General features: G+C 43.9%; 1 protein-coding gene across 1 annotated transcript in view; it reads left to right on the top strand.

Moving 5' to 3' along the window:
* LOC129858890 (netrin-G1-like) overlaps positions 1–17,434 on the top strand; it is a 106,070-nt gene extending 88,636 nt beyond the window's left edge. The window contains exon 5 of the mRNA XM_055928127.1: positions 14,220–17,434. Within this exon, the coding sequence (XP_055784102.1) occupies positions 14,220–14,479 (260 nt within the window). The 3' untranslated portion in view covers positions 14,480–17,434. The remainder of the gene's footprint in view (positions 1–14,219) is intronic.
* The last annotated feature ends 1,343 nt before the right edge of the window (positions 17,435–18,777 follow it).

Below are 18,777 nucleotides of genomic sequence, written 5' to 3'. Positions count from 1 at the left end.
CTCCTGAACAGCTAATCAAGTGGCTACACAGACTATTTGCATTGCCCCCCCCCCCTCCTCTTCTACGCTGCTGCTACTCTCGTTTAGTGTCTATGCATAGTCACTTGAATAACTCTACCTACATGTACATATTACCTCGATTACCTCGACACCGGTTCCCCCGCACATTAACTCTGTACCGGTACCCCCTATATATAGCCCCGCTATTGTTATTTACTGCTGCTCTTCAATTATTTGTTATTCTTATCTCTTACTTTTTTGGTGGGTATTTTCTTAAAACTGCATTATTGGTTAAGGACTTGTAAATAAGCATTTCACTGTAAGGTCTACACCTGTTGTATTCGGTGCACGTGACAAACAACATTTGATTTGATTCGAGACTGTCTTAATGACAATGCTCTTTGTAACTACTTAGTGAAACCAGTCTATCCACACTAGCTAGGAGACTGACTTAATGAGAATGCTCTTTGTATCTGCTCAGTGAAACCAGTCTATCCACACTAGCTAGGAGACTGACTTAATGAGAATGCTCTTTGTATCTGCTCAGTGAAACCAGTCTATCCACACTAGCTAGGAGACTGTCTTAATGAGAATGCTCTTTGTAACTGCTCAGTGAAACCAGTCTATCCAGACTAGCTAGGAGACTGTCTTAATGAGAATGTTATTTGTATCTGCTCAGTGAAACCAGTCTATCCACACTAGCTAGGAGACTGTCTTAATGACAATGCTCTTTGTAACTGCTCAGTGAAACCAGTCTATCCACACTAGCTAGGAGACTGTCTTAATGAGAATGCTCTTTGTAACTACTCAGTGAAACCAGTCTATCCACACTAGCTAGACACACGTCAACGGTTCAAGCACAATAAATATACATAGCTGGAGGGAAGTAAGGTTTTCAGAAAAACGGTCTTCGACACTGTACATGTGCAATCATGCATTTTTTTAAACATTTTATTTCACCTTTATTTAACCGGGTAAGCCAGTTGAGAACAAGTTCTCATTTACAACTGCGACCTGGCCAAGATAAAGCAAAGCAGTGCGACAAAAACAACAACACAGAGTTACACATGGGATAAACAAACGTACAGTCAATAACACAATAGAAAATCTGTATACAGTGTGTGTAAATGGAGTAAGGAGGTAAGGCAATAAATAGGCCATAGTGGCGAAGTAATTACAATTTAGCAATTAACACTGGAGTGATAGATGTGCAGATGAGGATGTGCAAATACAAATACTGTTGTGCAAAAGAGCAGAAAAAATATATACATATATTTGGGGATGAGGTATTTGGATGGGCTATTTACAGATGGGCTGTGTACAGTGATTATGTAGATTGGCAATGAACAAACAATGGAGAGGCTTATCATTTTGGTTGATGACTATGTGTCACGAAGCTATACAATTTCAAAAAGCTGTAAAAGCTATATATAAACCTACATCACCAATCGATATGGCCCATTATAAATTAGTCCTTACCTACATTAACTAAAGTAGACCTATATCTGGTTCCCCTCAGATTTCACTCAATTCTACATGAATAGGATCATCTCAGTCTGTTGGCAGACTGGAGAACGCAATTAAAACTCCAATCTCTGGTCAAATAGAGCCTGTTCTCACAGAGGCACACCTAACTCATTGGTTTCCTTCTCTAAATATTATCCCTCATATTGAAGACAAAACCAATACATCTCACAGTTTATTCTCTGCACAGTGTCTGTTTACACATATGGGATGGTGAACGTGAGAGATTGGGAGGAACATGGCGTGTCGATTGCCTCCCCTGTTCCCCAGCGGTTTACTATCTTCACTTTAGAACGCCTTATATAGTCTGACATGGACTATTTTCAACCATGCCTTGTCCTTGGCCACAATATGCTTGAATGATTTTGTCATACTAATCCTCAAGATGAAAAAGGGCCCTAGATTGTAGTATGCTGGGGAAAAAAAGGCCTTAGACGAATGTAGAGGTATTGTAAGAACTATACCCTTCACTTACAGCAGCCTACCTCAGGTCCAACCGCTAAAGTTAGGCTGTGAGCAGCGGGCCAAATTTAAAGGTAACACAGGCACAGCGAGAGGTGGTGTGTGTCGTGTGTGTGTGGTGTGTGTGTGGAAGGCCACATATCCTGGGCTCTGCAACATGGCTAGAGCATCAGGGAACAGTAACTCTCCTACAAGTGGAATAAATGATTTTCTAAATCTCTCAACACAAGACGGTGAAGACTGAGAATCATTCCAGCCTTTTTTGGTCTGACTAATGCAGTCTTTAGACAGAAGGGGATTTTTTACAAGTTTTCATACCCCTTGCATTTATTCACATTTTGTTGTTACAAAGCGGAATTAAAATGTATTTAATTGTTGTTGTTTTATTCCTCAACAATCTACATAAAATACTCTAATGTCAAAGTGAAAGATTTTATTTTATTACTATTATTTTAATTTTAAGATTTGATAGAAATTAAATAACTAAAATATAGTCATTGCGTAAGTATTCAGCTCCTTGAATCAATACATGCTAGAAACAGCGTTGGCAGAGATTACAGCAGTGAGTCCTCTTGGGTAAGTCTCTTTTCCACACCTGGATTGTGTAATTTTATCTAGCCCTTTCAGCCCATAATTCTTCAAGCGCTGAAAAGATGTTGGTGCTGATGGCTACACAGCAGTTTTAAAATCATTCCATAGATTTTCAAACAGATTTAAGTCAAAACTGTAACTTGGCCACTCAGGAACATTCACTGTCTTCTTGGTAAGACACTCCAGTTATATCTGAACTTTGTGTTATTGTCCTGATGAAAAGTGAATTCCTCTCCCAGTGTCTGTTATAAATCAGACTGAAGAAGGTTTTACTCTAGGATTTTGTCTGTGCTTAGCTCCATACCGTTTATTTTTATCCGGAAAAACTCACCATTATTTGCCGATGTCATGCATACCCATACCATGATGCAGCCACCACCATGCTTGAAAATAAGGTGGTAGTTACTCAGTGAGGTGTTGTGTTGGATTTACCCCAAACATACAGCTTTGAATTTAGAACAAAATGTAGTTTTTTTGCAGTATTACTTTAGTGCATCGTTGCGTACAATATGGATGTTTTGCATATGTCATTTAAATCATTACTGTGGAATCACTACAATGTTGTTGATCCATCCTCAGTTTTCTTCCATCACAGCCATTGAATTCTGTAACTGTTTTACAATCACCCAATGGCCTCATGGTGACATCCCTGAGCAGTTTCCTTCCTTTCCTGCAGCTCAGTTCAGAAGGATGACTGTATCTTTCATGTGTCTGGGTGGTTTAATACATCATCCACAGCATAATTATTAACTTGACCATGCTTAAAGAGATATTCAATGTCTCCTTTGATATTGTTACCGATCTACCAATCACTGCCCTTTTATGAGGCTTTCGAAAGGCATTCTGGTCTTTGAAGTTGAATCTGTGCTTGAAATTCATTACTTGACTGAGGGACCTTACAGATGTTGTATGTATGGGGGATAAAATAAGGGTTAGTCATGAAAAAATATATACAAAATTATCCATGTAAAATATTCTGTGATTTGTTAAGCCAAATTTTACTCCTGAACCAATTTAGGCTTGCCTGAACAAAGGGGCTGAATACTTATTGTATTAATCTTATTTTATTTTCACTTTGGAATTAGTGTATTTTGAGTTAATTGTTGATAACAAATGACAAATAAATCTATTTTAATACCACTTTTTAACACAATAAAATCTGAAGAAATCCAAGGGGTAAGAATACAAGCAGAGTTTCATGAAAAACATCAATGCTTCAACTCCAAAAAACATCTCCAAGTGTATTTTGAATGAATATACTAAATTACAATTAAAGCGTTTCAAATTGAAGCACAGATTTAATGAGTGTTTAAGTTCAATGACAGTGAACATATAGTATACTAAAAGACTGAAAAACAATTCATTTTAAAGTACACTTTTAATACGTGTATTGAAGGTTGACGATAGTATATTTAAGTATACTTAAGTATTCTTGTAGTATATGTCGTGACGTTGTATTAGTTAATGTGACGACTGTTGCTCATCGAATGATTACAAGTTTCTTATTAAGTGATTAACTGAATCAAGCAATTATTAACTCATTAACCTGGGGCACCATGGGAAAACTAGTTTTTATTGAGTTTCTATTTCCCAAATTAACTCAAAGAATATCAGAATATCGATTTTACCACAGCCGCTAATTAATTGCCTCTAACAAGCTCGTTCTGAACTTCGTATAGCCCGGGATTCTGCAAGGACCCGGGTCTCACTAATGAATTCGTACCACACCAATTTTAGTTGAATGTTTATTTACTAAAAAGCTAAAATGATGATAAAAGATACACATACACAAAACACATTCTAGGCTATTGATTAGAACTTAGTATAACGGGCCAACACACTAGGGCGCGTGTTACCCAAAATGGGGATTTAAAAGAGAGAGAAAGAGAGAAAGTACACAAGAGGAATATACATTTGGGTGAAATTGTCAGCTATGCTCATTCTAACCTGAGCCTTGCCCCAAACTGCTGCTGTTATGAGTCAGAATATAATGATGTAATTACTTGTGGAAGGTCTCCGTGGATTTTCCCGCGAGGACCGTTCAAGCTGCTCAATGACGCACTTCTCCTGCGCACCTCTCTAGGTGTCCTCGTGATGTCCGTGTCCTTTGGCTTACTGGCCTGTTCCTTTGTCCTCGCTCTGGAAGGGGTCTTCGGAGGACAGGTAGCTCGGTAGCTCAGAGCTCACATCGTAAAGATGAAAGAGTGTAGATACCACGATTCGATGGGGAGTGGAGGCTAGGTGGTTCGGCTTGAATTCACCCGCTTAGACCCCGCTACTCATCTGTAGCTTGGGTAGAAAAAGATTTCTTTGTCTTCAAACTTGTTGCGTTTTGGGTTCGTTGACCTTTTAGACCTTTGGCTGCAGCTCGTGTCACTTAGTCTACTCTGTTAATTCTGCACTCACAGGTTTTATACCCTCGGGTCAGAAGTGGGCGCAGGACAATTCTCTGGGCGTACCAAGTTTGAGGGGCAAGGTATAGATTTTACTCAAATCCAATTTTAGACAACTAACTTCACATTTCATCTCTACCGAAACATTCTCTTTGATTTGGACATTTTCCACACAACGTACAATGTATAAACATCAAGCATATACAAGGAAAACTCTTAACGTTACAATGTTTTCATAATAACGTCATCTATTAACCTTTAATAACAAAACAAAAATGACATACATTTTGATATTCCATCTATCGTCATGACCACCATTGTAGTTGACGGAAACCATTGTTCCAAAGTCCCTTTATTGCATGTTTACAGTTCTGAGGCTGGTTCTCCATAGTGAGAGGGACAAAGGAATGTTGTCTGTGGCCTCAGAATTACCATGGGTGTGAGGGGTCATAAAACCCCCACATCTTCAGACCCCTAGATCTCTCCTCATCTGTTGGGGTTGAGAGATAATCTGTAGGGTTGTGGTCTCCTGTAACCTGACCTGATCAGGACAGTCATGACATATATTAAAATATACTTTTTTTTCAGCTTGGGGGGGAGACTCTGTCTCAGTTTACCATCATTTCATTTAAGTGGCACCTTTTCCTGCTCTCCTCACCCTTCTTTGCCAACTCTGGTAACACGTTGGTATTGAATCGATCTGTCAATGTTAAGTGGTTTAAGTAGTTAGTGTCTCCCCTCCGTTTCCACTGCGTTTCTGGTCCTTAGTTCAAACCTGCTTGTATTATTCGAGTATCAGTAAGAAGCATCTATGTGGTAGGAATTGCATCTGTCCAGGGCCTAGGTCTCACCAAAATGCTTTGCTTGTAGATAGAGAATGAATATGCGCACACCATCCTCTTGTCACGGCAAAACTAATAAGGCCCCCGTTTGCTAAATAATCCAATTTTTTTGCAAAGGGCAATGGGAGATTAAAATGTATGGATAAAACAAAAGGTTGATGTTTAATTAATAGAGTCGTGTTCATGTCATGATAACATCAGAGGCTCTAGGGGTAAAACATGTATTTTTAATTAATTCACTTGATTGACCCCTCAACAGGGAACGCACGCATCTCATTACCAGGTTGGTCTTCCTGCACATTTCCCTGATAGCGCTCTCTGATACAGACAGAGCAGATGATAAAGCATCCATTCATCTGTGCCGTCATTGTCACGTGTCATATTGGCTGTTAATAGCAAGCCTTCCATATGATGATTTCCTTGGTAACGTTGCATTAATAGTCTCATTTTGCATTGTAAAGGAGAAACCATTCTCGGACATAATGGATGACGAACGCACACTGATGGTTGGATTCTGGAACTTGTAGTCTTTTGACAGGGTGTCCATAAAAACTCTGTTGAGTTGCATAGACTATTACATACAGTGTTATTACTGTATCACATATAGCCTTTAAAGATGTTGTCATAAAATCAGAAGGTCTTACCTGCAGCTGTGGAGATGATGTGAGCGAGGACTGGTTGATGTCAGTCATTCTTGTGATATTTACTTTTTCACATTGTATTCCACTTTCATGGAGAGCTGAATGAGCTCCGACTATCTCTTGTATTCCACTTTCATGGAGAGCTGAATGAGCCCCGGCTATCTCTTGTATTCCACTTTCATGGAGAGCTGAATGAGCTCCGACTATCTCTTGTTGCGCGACGGTGAGCTGGTTTGGCCCTGCTTGTATAACACTGTTTATTTGTCTCACTCCATCAGTTGTTTTTGTTATGTGCTGGGCTGAGTTTGTTGATTTGTTTGCCTGCAGCTTGCTTGACAGCTTGGCTCTGTTGGGAATAGACTAGCCTCGGTGTCCCCGGCTCTAAATACACTACTTCCCACCTAACTCTCATCTCATCTAAAGCCACTTCAGTGTTTTGGAAACGGCCACGGGCTGTGGGGAAACTTTATGCAGAGCTGCGATTCATTACATGGTGTACACCCATCCGTGGGTTCCGAGTCTAGCGCCGCAAAATGGCGCACGGCGAATGTCTCCTTCACCATTTTGCTAATGAATGTAGTGGCAATGATAAAAGGAACGTGTTTCCGATTGGAATGGCCAGTTACAGAACAACACAAAACAACTCAGTCGGGGTGTCAACTTCCTGTTGACAGTTAGAATAGTAGAATACACAAGGTGACCTTACTGGTCTCAACTTCCTGTTGACAGTTAGAATAGTAGAATACACAAGGTGACCTTACTGGTCTCAACTTCCTGTTGACAGTTAGAATAGTATAATACACAAGATGGCATTACTGGTCTCAACTTCCTGTTGACAGTTAGAATAGTAGAATACACAAGGTGGCCTTACTGGTCTCAACTTCCTGTTGACAGTTAGAATAGTAGAATACACAAGGTGGCCTTACTGGTCTCAACTTCCTGTTGACAGTTAGAATAGTAGAATACACAAGGTGGCCTTACTGGTCTCAACTTCCTGTTGACAGTTAGAATAGTATAATACACAAGGTGACCTTACTGGTCTCAACTTCCTGTTGACAGTTAGAATAGTAGAATACACAAGGTGACCTTACTGGTCTAAACTTCCTGTTGACAGTTAGAATAGTAGAATACACAAGGTGACCTTACTGGTCTCAACTTCCTGTTGACAGTTAGAATAGTATAATACACAAGGTGGCATTACTGGTCTCAACTTCCTGTTGACAGTTAGAATAGTAGAATACACAAGGTGACCTTACTGGTCTCAACTTCCTGTTGACAGTTAGAATAGTAGAATACACAAGGTGACCTTACTGGTCTCAACTTCCTGTTGACAGTTAGAATAGTATAATACACAAGGTGGCATTACTGGTCTCAACTTCCTGTTGACAGTTAGAATAGTAGAATACACAAGGTGGCCTTACTGGTCTCAACTTCCTGTTGACAGTTAGAATAGTAGAATACACAAGGTGGCCTTACTGGTCTCAACTTGCTGTTGACAGTTAGAATAGTAGAATACACAAGGTGGCCTTACTGGTCTCAACTTCCTGTTGACAGTTAGAATAGTAGAATACACAAGGTGGCCTTACTGGTCTCAACTTCCTGTTGACAGTTAGAATAGTAGAATACACAAGGTGGCATTTCCAAATATGGTTGTTACATTAGTAGTTTTTCTCTTGTTATGTCAGTCTCTGACAGTCACTTAATCAGCCCATGTCAGTTAACCATTTTTTCAATTGGTAAGTTAAGTCTAGCCAGCAATCTAAGCTTTAAATGATCATGGCCGAATACCGATCGGAAAAACAGTGCATGTGCCAAGGAGCCCTACCCTCTAGGGGCCACAATTGATTTGGTTGGTCACTCTCACTCCGATTGTCACGTTCCTGACCTGTTTTCCTTTGTTATGTATTTGTTTTAGTTGGTCAGGGCGTGAGTTGGGTGGGTTGGTCTAGGTTTCTATTTCTATGTTGGCTTTTTGTGTTCGGCCTGGTATGATTCTCAATCAGAGACAGGTGTGTATCGTTTGTCTCTGATTGGGAGTCATACTAAGGCAGCCAGGGTTTCACTGGTGTTTTGTGGGTGTTTGTTCTTGTGTCAGCGTTTGGGACACACAGGACTGTTGCAGGTTAGTCACGTTTGTTGTTTTGTTAATTTGTAGTGTTTTGTTGGTTTGCCATTAAATCATGAATACTTACCAATCCGCATCTTGGTCCGATCCATGCTCCTCCTCATCTGAGGAGGAGAACGACTACGACAACCTTTACACCGATATCATATCATCATGGCAAAATGTGTACAAATCCTGGAAATTAGCTTTAAAACAGAAAATATTCTCTCTGCCCCATGCTGGAAAACTGAAAATAAAAGTTAGTAGAAGTAGAAGTTAGTATAATTGTATGAAATGTTTTATAAAATTCCAAAATGTTCTCTACGCCCCATAGTAAAATGTGTGGAAATTGTAGGAAATTAACTTTACATTTATTTTTATTTTTTTCCTCTGCAGTCAAGACGGGTTCAAAAAAATGTTTTGACCGCAATGTGGGGAGACCCCCGACCAAATCTCGCTTAGGGCCCCAAAATGCTAGGGCCGGCTCTGGCTACTGGTATAATGTATTTAGTTAAGAGATCTATGTAGTTTAACTGCACAAATGGATTGATTGCAGAAGTCAGTTGACTGCATGTGTGGGTATGCAGACCTGTGAGCCACTGCGGCCCCTCATGTTGTGGCCCCCACACCATCAAATTTGCCAGTCCATGCTCTATCTATTACAGAATGGAATTACTGTTTTGGAATGGGAATAAGAACATTATTCTTGCTAGTTGTATATCTTCCAGATAGTGCTGAAAGACCAGGTGTCCATTTTGACCGGCACAACAAGAAAAGTTTCATTCACTACAGCAGGAAGAGAAATGGGCAAGAGAACATGTTTGACAAAATCATGTTGGAAATAAAACTGCTAACATACTGCAATGCATCATGGTCTGGCATTGTGACAATTGTGAAAACAGCATGCTCTTAATACATGTCTGGTTTTATAGATTATGGTCTTCTCCCATCCTTATCCTGCCTGTCCTCTGAACTGTGTCCTTCTCCCATCCTTACCCCGCCTGTCCTCTGAACTGTGGTCTTCTCCCATCCTTATCCCGCCTGTCCTCTGAACTGTGGTCTTCTCCCATCCTTATCCTGCCTGTCCTCTGAACTGTGGTCTTCTCCCATCCTTATCCTGCCTGTCCTCTGAACTGTGGTCTTCTCCCATCCTTATCCTGCCTGTCCTCTGAACTGTGGTCTTCTCCCATCCTTATCCTGCCTGTCCTCTGAACTGTGGTCTTCTCCCATCCTTTTCCTGCCTGTCCTCTGAACTGTGGCCTTCTCCCATCCTTATCCTGCCTGTCCTCTGAACTGTGGTCTTCTCCCATCCTTATCCTGTCTGTCCTCTGAACTGTGGTCTTCTCCCATCCTTACCCTGCCTGTCCTCTGAACTGTGGTCTTCTCCCATCCTTATCCTGCCTGTCCTCTGAACTGTGGTCTTCTCCCATCCTTATCCCGCCTGTCCTCTGAACTGTGGTCTTCTCCCATCCTTATCCCGCCTGTCCTCTGAACTGTGGTCTTCTCCCATCCTTATCCCGCCTGTCCTCTGAACTGTGGTCTTCTCCCATCCTTATCCCGCCTGTCCTCTGAACTGTGGTCTTCTCCCATCCTTATCCCGCCTGTCCTCTGAACTGTGGTCTTCTCCCATCCTTATCCTGCCTGTCCTCTGAACTGTGGTCTTCTCCCATCCTTATCCTGCCTGTCCTCTGAACTGTGGTCTTCTCCCATCCTTATCCTGCCTGTCCTCTGAACTGTGGTCTTCTCCCATCCTTATCCTGCCTGTCCTCTGAACTGTGGTCTTCTCCCATCCTTATCCCGCCTGTCCTCTGAACTGTGGTCTTCTCCCATCCTTATCCTGCCTGTCCTCTGAACTGTGGTCTTCTCCCATCCTTACCCTACCTGTCCTCTGAACTGTGGTCTTCTCCCATCCTTATCCTGCCTGTCCTCTGAACTGTGGTCTTCTCCCATCCTTATCCTGCCTGTCCTCTGAACTGTGGTCTTCTCCCATCCTTATCCTGCCTGTCCTCTGAACTGTGGCCTTCTCCCATCCTTATCCTGCCTGTCCTCTGAACTGTGGCCTTCTCCCATCTTTCTCCTGCCTGTCCTCTGAACTGTGGTCTGCTCCCATCTTTCTCCTGCCTGTCCTCTGAACTGTGGTCTTCTCCCATCCTTATCCTGCCTGTCCTCTGAACTGTGGTCTTCTCCCATCTTTCTCCTGCCTGTCCTCTGAACTGTGGTCTTCTCCCATCTTTCTCCTGCCTGTCCTCTGAACTGTGGTCTTCTCCCATCTTTCTCCTGCCTGTCCTCTGAACTGTGGTCTTCTCCCATCTTTCTCCTGCCTGTCCTCTGAACTGTGGTCTTCTCCCATCTTTCTCCTGCCTGTCCTCTGAACTGTGGTCTTCTCCCATCTTTCTCCTGCCTGTCCTCTGAACTGTGGTCTTCTCCCATCTTTCTCCTGCCTGTCCTCTGAACTGTGGTCTTCTCCCATCCTTATCCTGCCTGTCCTCTGAACTGTGGTCTTCTCCTATCCTTATCCTGCCTGTCCTCTGAACTGTGGTCTTCTCCTATCCTTATCCTGCCTGTCCTCTGAACTGTGGTCTTCTCCCATCCTTACCCTGCCTGTCCTCTGAACTGTGGTCTTCTCCTATCCTTATCCTGCCTGTCCTCTGAACTGTGGTCTTCTCCCATCTTTCTCCTGCCTGTCCTCTGAACTGTGGTCTTCTCCCATCTTTCTCCTGCCTGTCCTCTTAACTGTGGTCTTCTCCCATCTTTCTCCTGCCTGTCCTCTGAACTGTGGTCTTCTCCCATCTTTCTCCTGCCTGTCCTCTGAATGGTCTTCTCCCATCTTTCTCCTGCCTGTCCTCTGAACTGTGGTCTTCTCCCATCCTTATCCTGCCTGTCCTCTGAACTTTGGTCTTCTCCCATCCTTATCCTACCTGTCCTCTGAACTGTGGTCTTCTCCCATCCTTATCCTGCCTGTCTTCTGAACTGTGGTCTTCTCCCATCTTTCTCCTGCCTGTCTTCTGAACTGTGGTCTTCTCCCATCTTTCTCCTGCCTGTCCTCTGAACTGTGGTCTTCTCCCATCTTTCTCCTGCCTTTCCTCTGAACTGTGGTCTTCTCCCATCCTTATCCTGCCTGTCTTCTGAACTGTGGTCTTCTCCCATCTTTCTCCTGCCTGTCCTCTGAACTGTGGTCTTCTCCCATCTTTCTCCTGCCTGTCCTCTGAACTGTGGTCTTCTCCCATCCTTATCCTGCCTGTCCTCTGAACTGTGGTCTTCTCCCATCCTTATCCTGCCTGTCCTCTGAACTGTGGTCTTCTCCCATCTTTCTCCTGCCTGTCCTCTGAACTGTGGTCTTCTCCCATCTTTCTCCTGCCTGTCCTCTGAACTGTGGTCTTCTCCCATCTTTCTCCTGCCTGTCATCTGAACTGTGGTCTTCTCCCATCTTTCTCCTGCCTGTCCTCTGAACTGTGGTCTTCTCCCATCTTTCTCCTGCCTGTCCTCTGAACTGTGGTCTTCTCCCATCTTTCTCCTGCCTGTCCTCTGAACTGTGGTCTTCTCCCATCTTTCTCCTGCCTGTCCTCTGAACTGTGGTCTTCTCCCATCTTTCTCCTGCCTGTCCTCTGAACTGTGGTCTTCTCCCATCTTTCTCCTGCCTGTCCTCTGAACTGTGGTCTTCTCCCATCTTTCTCCTGCCTGTCCTCTGAACTGTGGTCTTCTCCCATCCTTATCCTGCCTGTCCTCTGAACTGTGGTCTTCTCCCATCCTTATCCTGCCTGTCCTCTGAACTGTGGTCTTCTCCTATCCTTATCCTGCCTGTCCTCTGAACTGTGGTCTTCTCCTATCCTTATCCTGCCTGTCCTCTGAACTGTGGTCTTCTCCCATCCGTACCCTGCCTGTCCTCTGAACTGTGGTCTTCTCCTATCCTTATCCTGCCTGTCCTCTGAACTGTGGTCTTCTCCCATCTTTCTCCTGCCTGTCCTCTGAACTGTGGTCGTCTCCCATCTTTCTCCTGCCTGTCCTCTGAACTGTGGTCTTCTCCCATCTTTCTCCTGCCTGTCCTCTGAACTGTGGTCTTCTCCCATCCTTATCCTGCCTGTCCTCTGAACTGTGGTCTTCTTCTATCTTTATCCTGCCTGTCCTCTGAACTGTGGTCTTCTCCTATCCTTATCCTGCCTGTCCTCTGAACTGTGGTCTTCTCCCATCCTTACCCTGCCTGTCCTCTGAACTGTGGTCTTCTCCTATCCTTATCCTGCCTGTCCTCTGAACTGTGGTCTTCTCCCATCCTTATCCCGCCTGTCCTCTGAACTGTTGTCTTCTCCCATCCTTATCCTGCCTGTCCTCTGAACTGTGGTCTTCTCCCATCCTTATCCTGCCTGTCCTCTGAACTGTGGTCTTCTCCCATCCTTATCCTGCCTGTCCTCTGAACTGTGGTCTTCTCCCATCCTTATCCCGCCTGTCCTCTGAACTGTGGTCTTCTCCCATCCTTATCCCGCCTGTCCTCTGAACTGTGGTCTTCTCCCATCCTTATCCCGCCTGTCCTCTGAACTGTGGTCTTCTCCTATCCTTATCCTGCCTGTCCTCTGAACTGTGGTCTTCTCCTATCCTTATCCTGCCTGTCCTCTGAACTGTGGTCTTCTCCCATACTTATCCTGCCTGTCCTCTGAACTGTGGTCTTCTCCTATTCTTATCCTGCCTGTCCTCTGAACTGTGGTCTTCTCCCATCCTTATCCTGCCTGTCCTCTGAACTGTGGTCTTCTCCTATCCTTATCCTGCCTGTCCTCTGAACTGTGGTCTTCTCCCATCCTTATCCTGCCTGTCCTCTGAACTGTGGTCTTCTCCTATCCTTATCCTGCCTGTCCTCTGAACTGTGGTCTTCTCCTATCCTTATCCTGCCTGTCCTCTGAACTGTGGTCTTCTCCCATCCTTATCCTGCCTGTCCTCTGAACTTTGGTCTTCTCCCATCCTTATCCTGCCTGTCCTCTGAACTGTGGTCTTCTCCCATCCTTATCCTGCCTGTCCTCTGAACTGTGGTCTTCTCCCATCCTTATCCCGCCTGTCCTCTGAACTGTGGTCTTCTCCCATCCTTATCCCGCCTGTCCTCTGAACTGTGGTCTTCTCCCATCCTTATCCCGCCTGTCCTCTGAACTGTGGTCTTCGCCCATCCTTATCCCGCCTGTCCTCTGAACTGTGGTCTTCTCCCATCCTTATCCTGCCTGTCCTCTGAACTGTGGGAATCAGATGGTTTTAAATTTTGTTAAAATAAACATTTTACATTCTCTAATTCCGTTTTTAGTTTGCTGTATTTCAGTTCAGTCTTTCTACAGTTAAAATGACACGTTGATGTTGTTTTTTAGTATTTTTTACTAACCAGTATAAATGACTGACATCTATGAATTGTATCACTGGAAATTCTGAATGTAATACATACATGTTATTGATGATTGATCTGCAAAGTCCTGAAAATGCTTAATTTAACTTAATGCTGTTAGCTTGAGTTTTTGCACTGACTAGACCATGAGATGAAAATCAGCTCAGATCACATGACTTTTTGTATATCAACATAACAGTCAGACTAGTGAGTAGTGCACCGTCTGCTTCTCCAGGTGTGTTTGTGTGTATATATATATATATATATATATAAATGTGTGTCAAACATTTCTCTCCTTCTCACTCCCAGCCCGAGTGTGTGACAACGAGCTGCTGCGCTGTCAGAACGGTGGTGTTTGTCTGAACAACCTGCGGTGCCAGTGTACCCCGGTCTACACGGGCCTGCTGTGTGAGAAGCCCCGCTGTGAGTCGGAGCTGGGGAGCTGTGGTGGGCCCAACTCGGGTCAAGCCGCCCTCTCGCCTACATCGCTCCCCACCCTGCTGCTGCTCCTGCTGGGCTGGATGCTGCTTAGAGGGGCCTCCTACTGGCCCTGGCCTACTCTGCTCTGAGAACCATAGACCTACTCTCTATTATGAACTGGTGGAGCGTACTGCCCAATAATCAACTACAACAACAACCAGAACTACAACTACAACCAGAACTACAACACCCATGAGTTTATTCTACTGTACTGTAATGTACTGTACGAGCTGTCCACCAGACACAGCAAGGACACACACTGTCTGTAAGGAAATGTGCCAGAAAGAACGGAAAACTTTAATTTAAGGAAATAAAATAAAAGTATATATAGAAATTAGAGTAAATACCAGATATTTAAAAAAAGAGTTTAACTTGAGCATTTGCTTCATAAAAAGTCAAACCAGTCCGACCACGGAGACCAGTGACCTAAGCCATACCAGAGACTTTTCCCCCTTACTGTCAAAAGGTGGGACTGGGGATGACAGACACTTTACTCACTTCCTCTCTTATCGCCACGGCAACAGCAGCTGTGAACCAATCAGCGGCAGCACGCTCTAGATAGCAAGGCCAGCAGCTGCTAGCTGCCCCTGTTCCCAGGGGTTTGATGCTGGCTGCACTGAACTGCTTCTGGGCTGAACTGACTGGCTAACTGACTGGCTAACTGACTGGCTAACTGACTGGCTGACTGACTGGCTGACTACATAAAACTGTCCCTATCCGTGCTGATTTGAAAAATAAATAAAAAAGAGAAATCGAGCCGGAGGAAAAATAATAAAATAAAAAAGGAAATGTAAGCATTCTTTGCTGTCAGTATATTGTGGATATAAGGTAATCCATCCAGACTGCCACAAATCTTACCCAAGTCTGTCTCTCTGTCTCTCTCTCTCTCTCATTTTCTTATTCTGTCCCCCTCTCTCTCTCTCTCTCTCTCTCTCTCTCTCTCTCTCTCTCTCTCTCTCTCTCTCTCTCTCTCTCTCTCTCCTTTTCTTATTCTGTCTCTCTCTCTTTCTCTCTCTCTCTCTCTCTCTCTCTCTCTCTATCTCCTTTTCTTATTCTGTCCCTCTCTCTCTATTTATCTCTGTCTCTCTCTCTCTCCTTTCTTATTCTGTCCCTCTCTCTCTCTCTCTCCTTTTCTTATTCTGTCTCTCTCTCTCTCGCCTTTCTTATTCTGTCCCTCTCTCTGTCTATCTCTCTCTGTCTCTCTCTCTCCTTTTCTTATTCTGTCTCTCTCTCTCTCTCTCTCTCTCTCTCTCTCTCTCTCTCTCTCTCTCTCTCTCTCTCTCTCTCTCTCTCTCTCTCTCCTTTTCTTATTCTGTCCCTCTCTCTCTCTATTTATCTCTGTGTCTCTCTCTCTCCTTTTCTTATTCTGTCCCTCTCTCTGTCTCTCTCTCTCCTTTTCTTATTCTGTCCCCCTCTCTCTCTCTCTCTCTCTCTCTCTCTCTCTCTCTCTCTCTCTCTCTCTCTCTCTCTCTCTCTCTCTCTCCTTTTCTTATTATGTCTCTCTCTCTCTCCTTTTCTTATTATGTCTCTCTCTCTCTCTCCTTTTCTTATTATGTCTCTCTCTCTCTCTCCTTTTCTTATTCTGTCCCTCTCTCTCTCTCTCCTTTTCTTATTCTGTCCCTCTCTCTCTCTCTCCTTTTCTTATTCTGTCCCTCTCTCTGTCTCTCTCTCTCTCTCTCTCTCTTTCATTTTCTTATTCTGTCCCTCTCTCTGTCTCTCTCTCTCTCTCCTTTTCTTATTATGTCCCTCTCTCTGTCTCTCTCTCTCTCTCCTTTTCTTATTATGTCCCTCTCTCTGTCTCTCTCTCTCTCTCCTTTTCTTATTCGGTCCCTCTCTCTGTCTCTCTCTCTCTCCTTTTCTTTTTCTGTCCCTCTCTCTCTCTCTCCTTTTCTTATTCTGTCCCTCTCTCTGTCTCTCTGTCTCTCTCTCTCTATTTATCTTTCTGTCTTCCTGTTCCTACTTCTCTATCTCTCTCCCTATATTCCTCAGCTGTCCCCCTCACCTCCCTCCAGCTCTACCCAGCCCCTCCCCCCAGTCCTACCCAGCCCCTCCCTCCAGTCCTACCCAGCCCCTCCCTCCAGTCCTACCCAGCCCCTCCCTCCAGTCCTACCCAGCCCCTCCCTCCAGTCCTACCCAGCCCCTCCCTCCAGTCCTACCCAGCCCCTCCCTCCAGTCCTACCCGGCCCCTCCATCCAGTCCTACCCAGCCCCTCCCTCCAGTCCTACCCCGCCCCTCCCTCCAGTCCTACCCAGCCCCTCCCTCCAGTCCTACCCAGCCCCTCCCTCCAGTCCTACCCAGCCCCTCCATCCAGTCCTACCCAGCCCCTCCCTCCAGTCCTACCCAGCCCCTCCCTCCAGTCCTACCCAGCCCCTCCCTCCAGTCCTACCCAGCCCCTCCCTCCAGTCCTACCCAGCCCCTCCCTCCAGTCCTACCCAGCCCCTCCCTCCAGTCCTACCCAGCCCCTCCCTCCAGTCCTACCCAGCCCCTCCATCCACTGACCTGTGCTTTTGTGAACGTTACTCTGTAACCCTTGTCGGTTGAAAGATATTTTGTCGGTTGAAAGATATTTTGTCGGTTGAAAGATATTTTGTCAGTTGAAAGATATTTTGTCCAATGTTAGTGACGCACATGTGTAATACCTTCCAAAAGAAATCTGACCATCTGTATACTTATTTTACCTGATACCTTTGGTCAAAGTGTGTGTTCACTTGAGCTGACAGTGCTAAAGGAATCATCAGTTATTTTCAGAGCAAAAACAACATGTAATAACTTATTTTGTACTATTGACCAAGCAGTGTTAAAAAGGCAACTTGTTACTGTGTCTACTCCAGATGAAAACTACTGTAAAATGTTTCAATTTTTGTTATTTCCTTTTGGTGGGGCAGAGTTTCCTCAGTATTGGCAACGTGTTGACATCAAATTATATCGGTTTATATCTACAGTATACTACAGTGTAATGAGATCCCACCAAAGGACATTCTAAATGTTTTACTTGTTGCTTTAATACTGGAACAATTTAAGTGAATAAAAGTTTAAAGAAATAAGTTGAGATAGCTGTGTTGATCATTGCTTGTTCCTCAGTTGAAAATTCAACACTAAATAAGATGCAATAATTGAAAAATGTGTATGTACTTTAATACACAAACAGTAGTATTGCCATGTTTACTAGCTCTCCCCCTCTGCGGAACTCGAAATTGCCAGTTGTCTCATCATTACGCACACCTGCCACCATCGTTACGCGCACCTGTGCCTCATGACACTCACCTGGACTCCATCATCTTCCTGATTACCTCCCCTATATCTGTCACTCCCTTTGGTTCTTTCCTCAGGTGTTATTGACTCTGTTTCTGTTTCATGTCTGTTTGCTACTTGCGTTTTGTACTATGTTATATTTGTTATTAAATTTACACTCCCTGTACGTGCTTCCCGACTCCCAGCATACACGTTACAAGTATATTGTTTTTTTAAGCACAAAGATAAGCTGATGCAAAGACCTTTAAATATCTTGGGAGGTCCTAATAATGACAAAATGGGGGTGGATAATACTATGAGCCTCAGTGATATGTGTGTGTGTGTTATTTATATTGAATTCAATCCGGAAAAGTTTGGTTTCAGTGGAATGCATTGTGGCGGAGGGAGGGTGAATTAAAACATGAACAGCTATCGACATCTCCCTGAGAGACTGTGTTCAATGTTTATACAGTGGGTAGTGGGTATCGTCAGATACTAGACAGTTTATCCATAACCATGCTATATACTTTGTTGATGGAGGACTGTAAGAGAGGGCCTAGAAATAGATGTAATTCCAATTTCCATTTTTTTTTTGGTATTTGGACAGTATCTGCATTTAAACAAAGATTTGTTCACTTAAAAAAGAGACACAATTGTGGAAACATTTAACATCAATCACTATTTCTTCACTTATGTTTTTTGTTGTTGTATCATTACAGTAGCTATCACTATCATATAGGTAGCTCCGGGGTGTCACTGCCTCACTGCCTCCCAACATTCACACCCCAGAGACGTGCTGATGAAGCCAGTGAAAGTCATGGTTTTGTCAAGGTCCCCCTACACGGGCACTAATTGTACCGTTCCGCCCAGGTGTCAGTGTGCATGCTGTGTAGAGAATGAAAATAGACTACATGTGTTCCGGGAGAAGACTTCATCCTAGATAGCTCACCTTCAACAGATTTCTCTGCTATCTGCTCACTGACCTAAACACACACAATCACTAAACACAACCCGGCTCTGTCAGTAAACAATGCTAGTGCCTAGCTAGCGGCTGGGCTGTGTCCCTGGTCCACTTAGCCGTAAACTTTGTAAAGAGTCGTTTTAAAAGTCATACTGTCTCACAGAATGGATGGAGAGGAGTATTTCTGTTAGTTGA

The sequence above is a fragment of the Salvelinus fontinalis genome, chromosome 7 (assembly GCF_029448725.1).
Source record: "Salvelinus fontinalis isolate EN_2023a chromosome 7, ASM2944872v1, whole genome shotgun sequence".
NCBI lineage: Eukaryota > Metazoa > Chordata > Actinopteri > Salmoniformes > Salmonidae > Salvelinus > Salvelinus fontinalis.
Note: the sequence above shows the minus strand (reverse complement) of the source record. Positions and strands in the feature narration are given on the sequence as shown.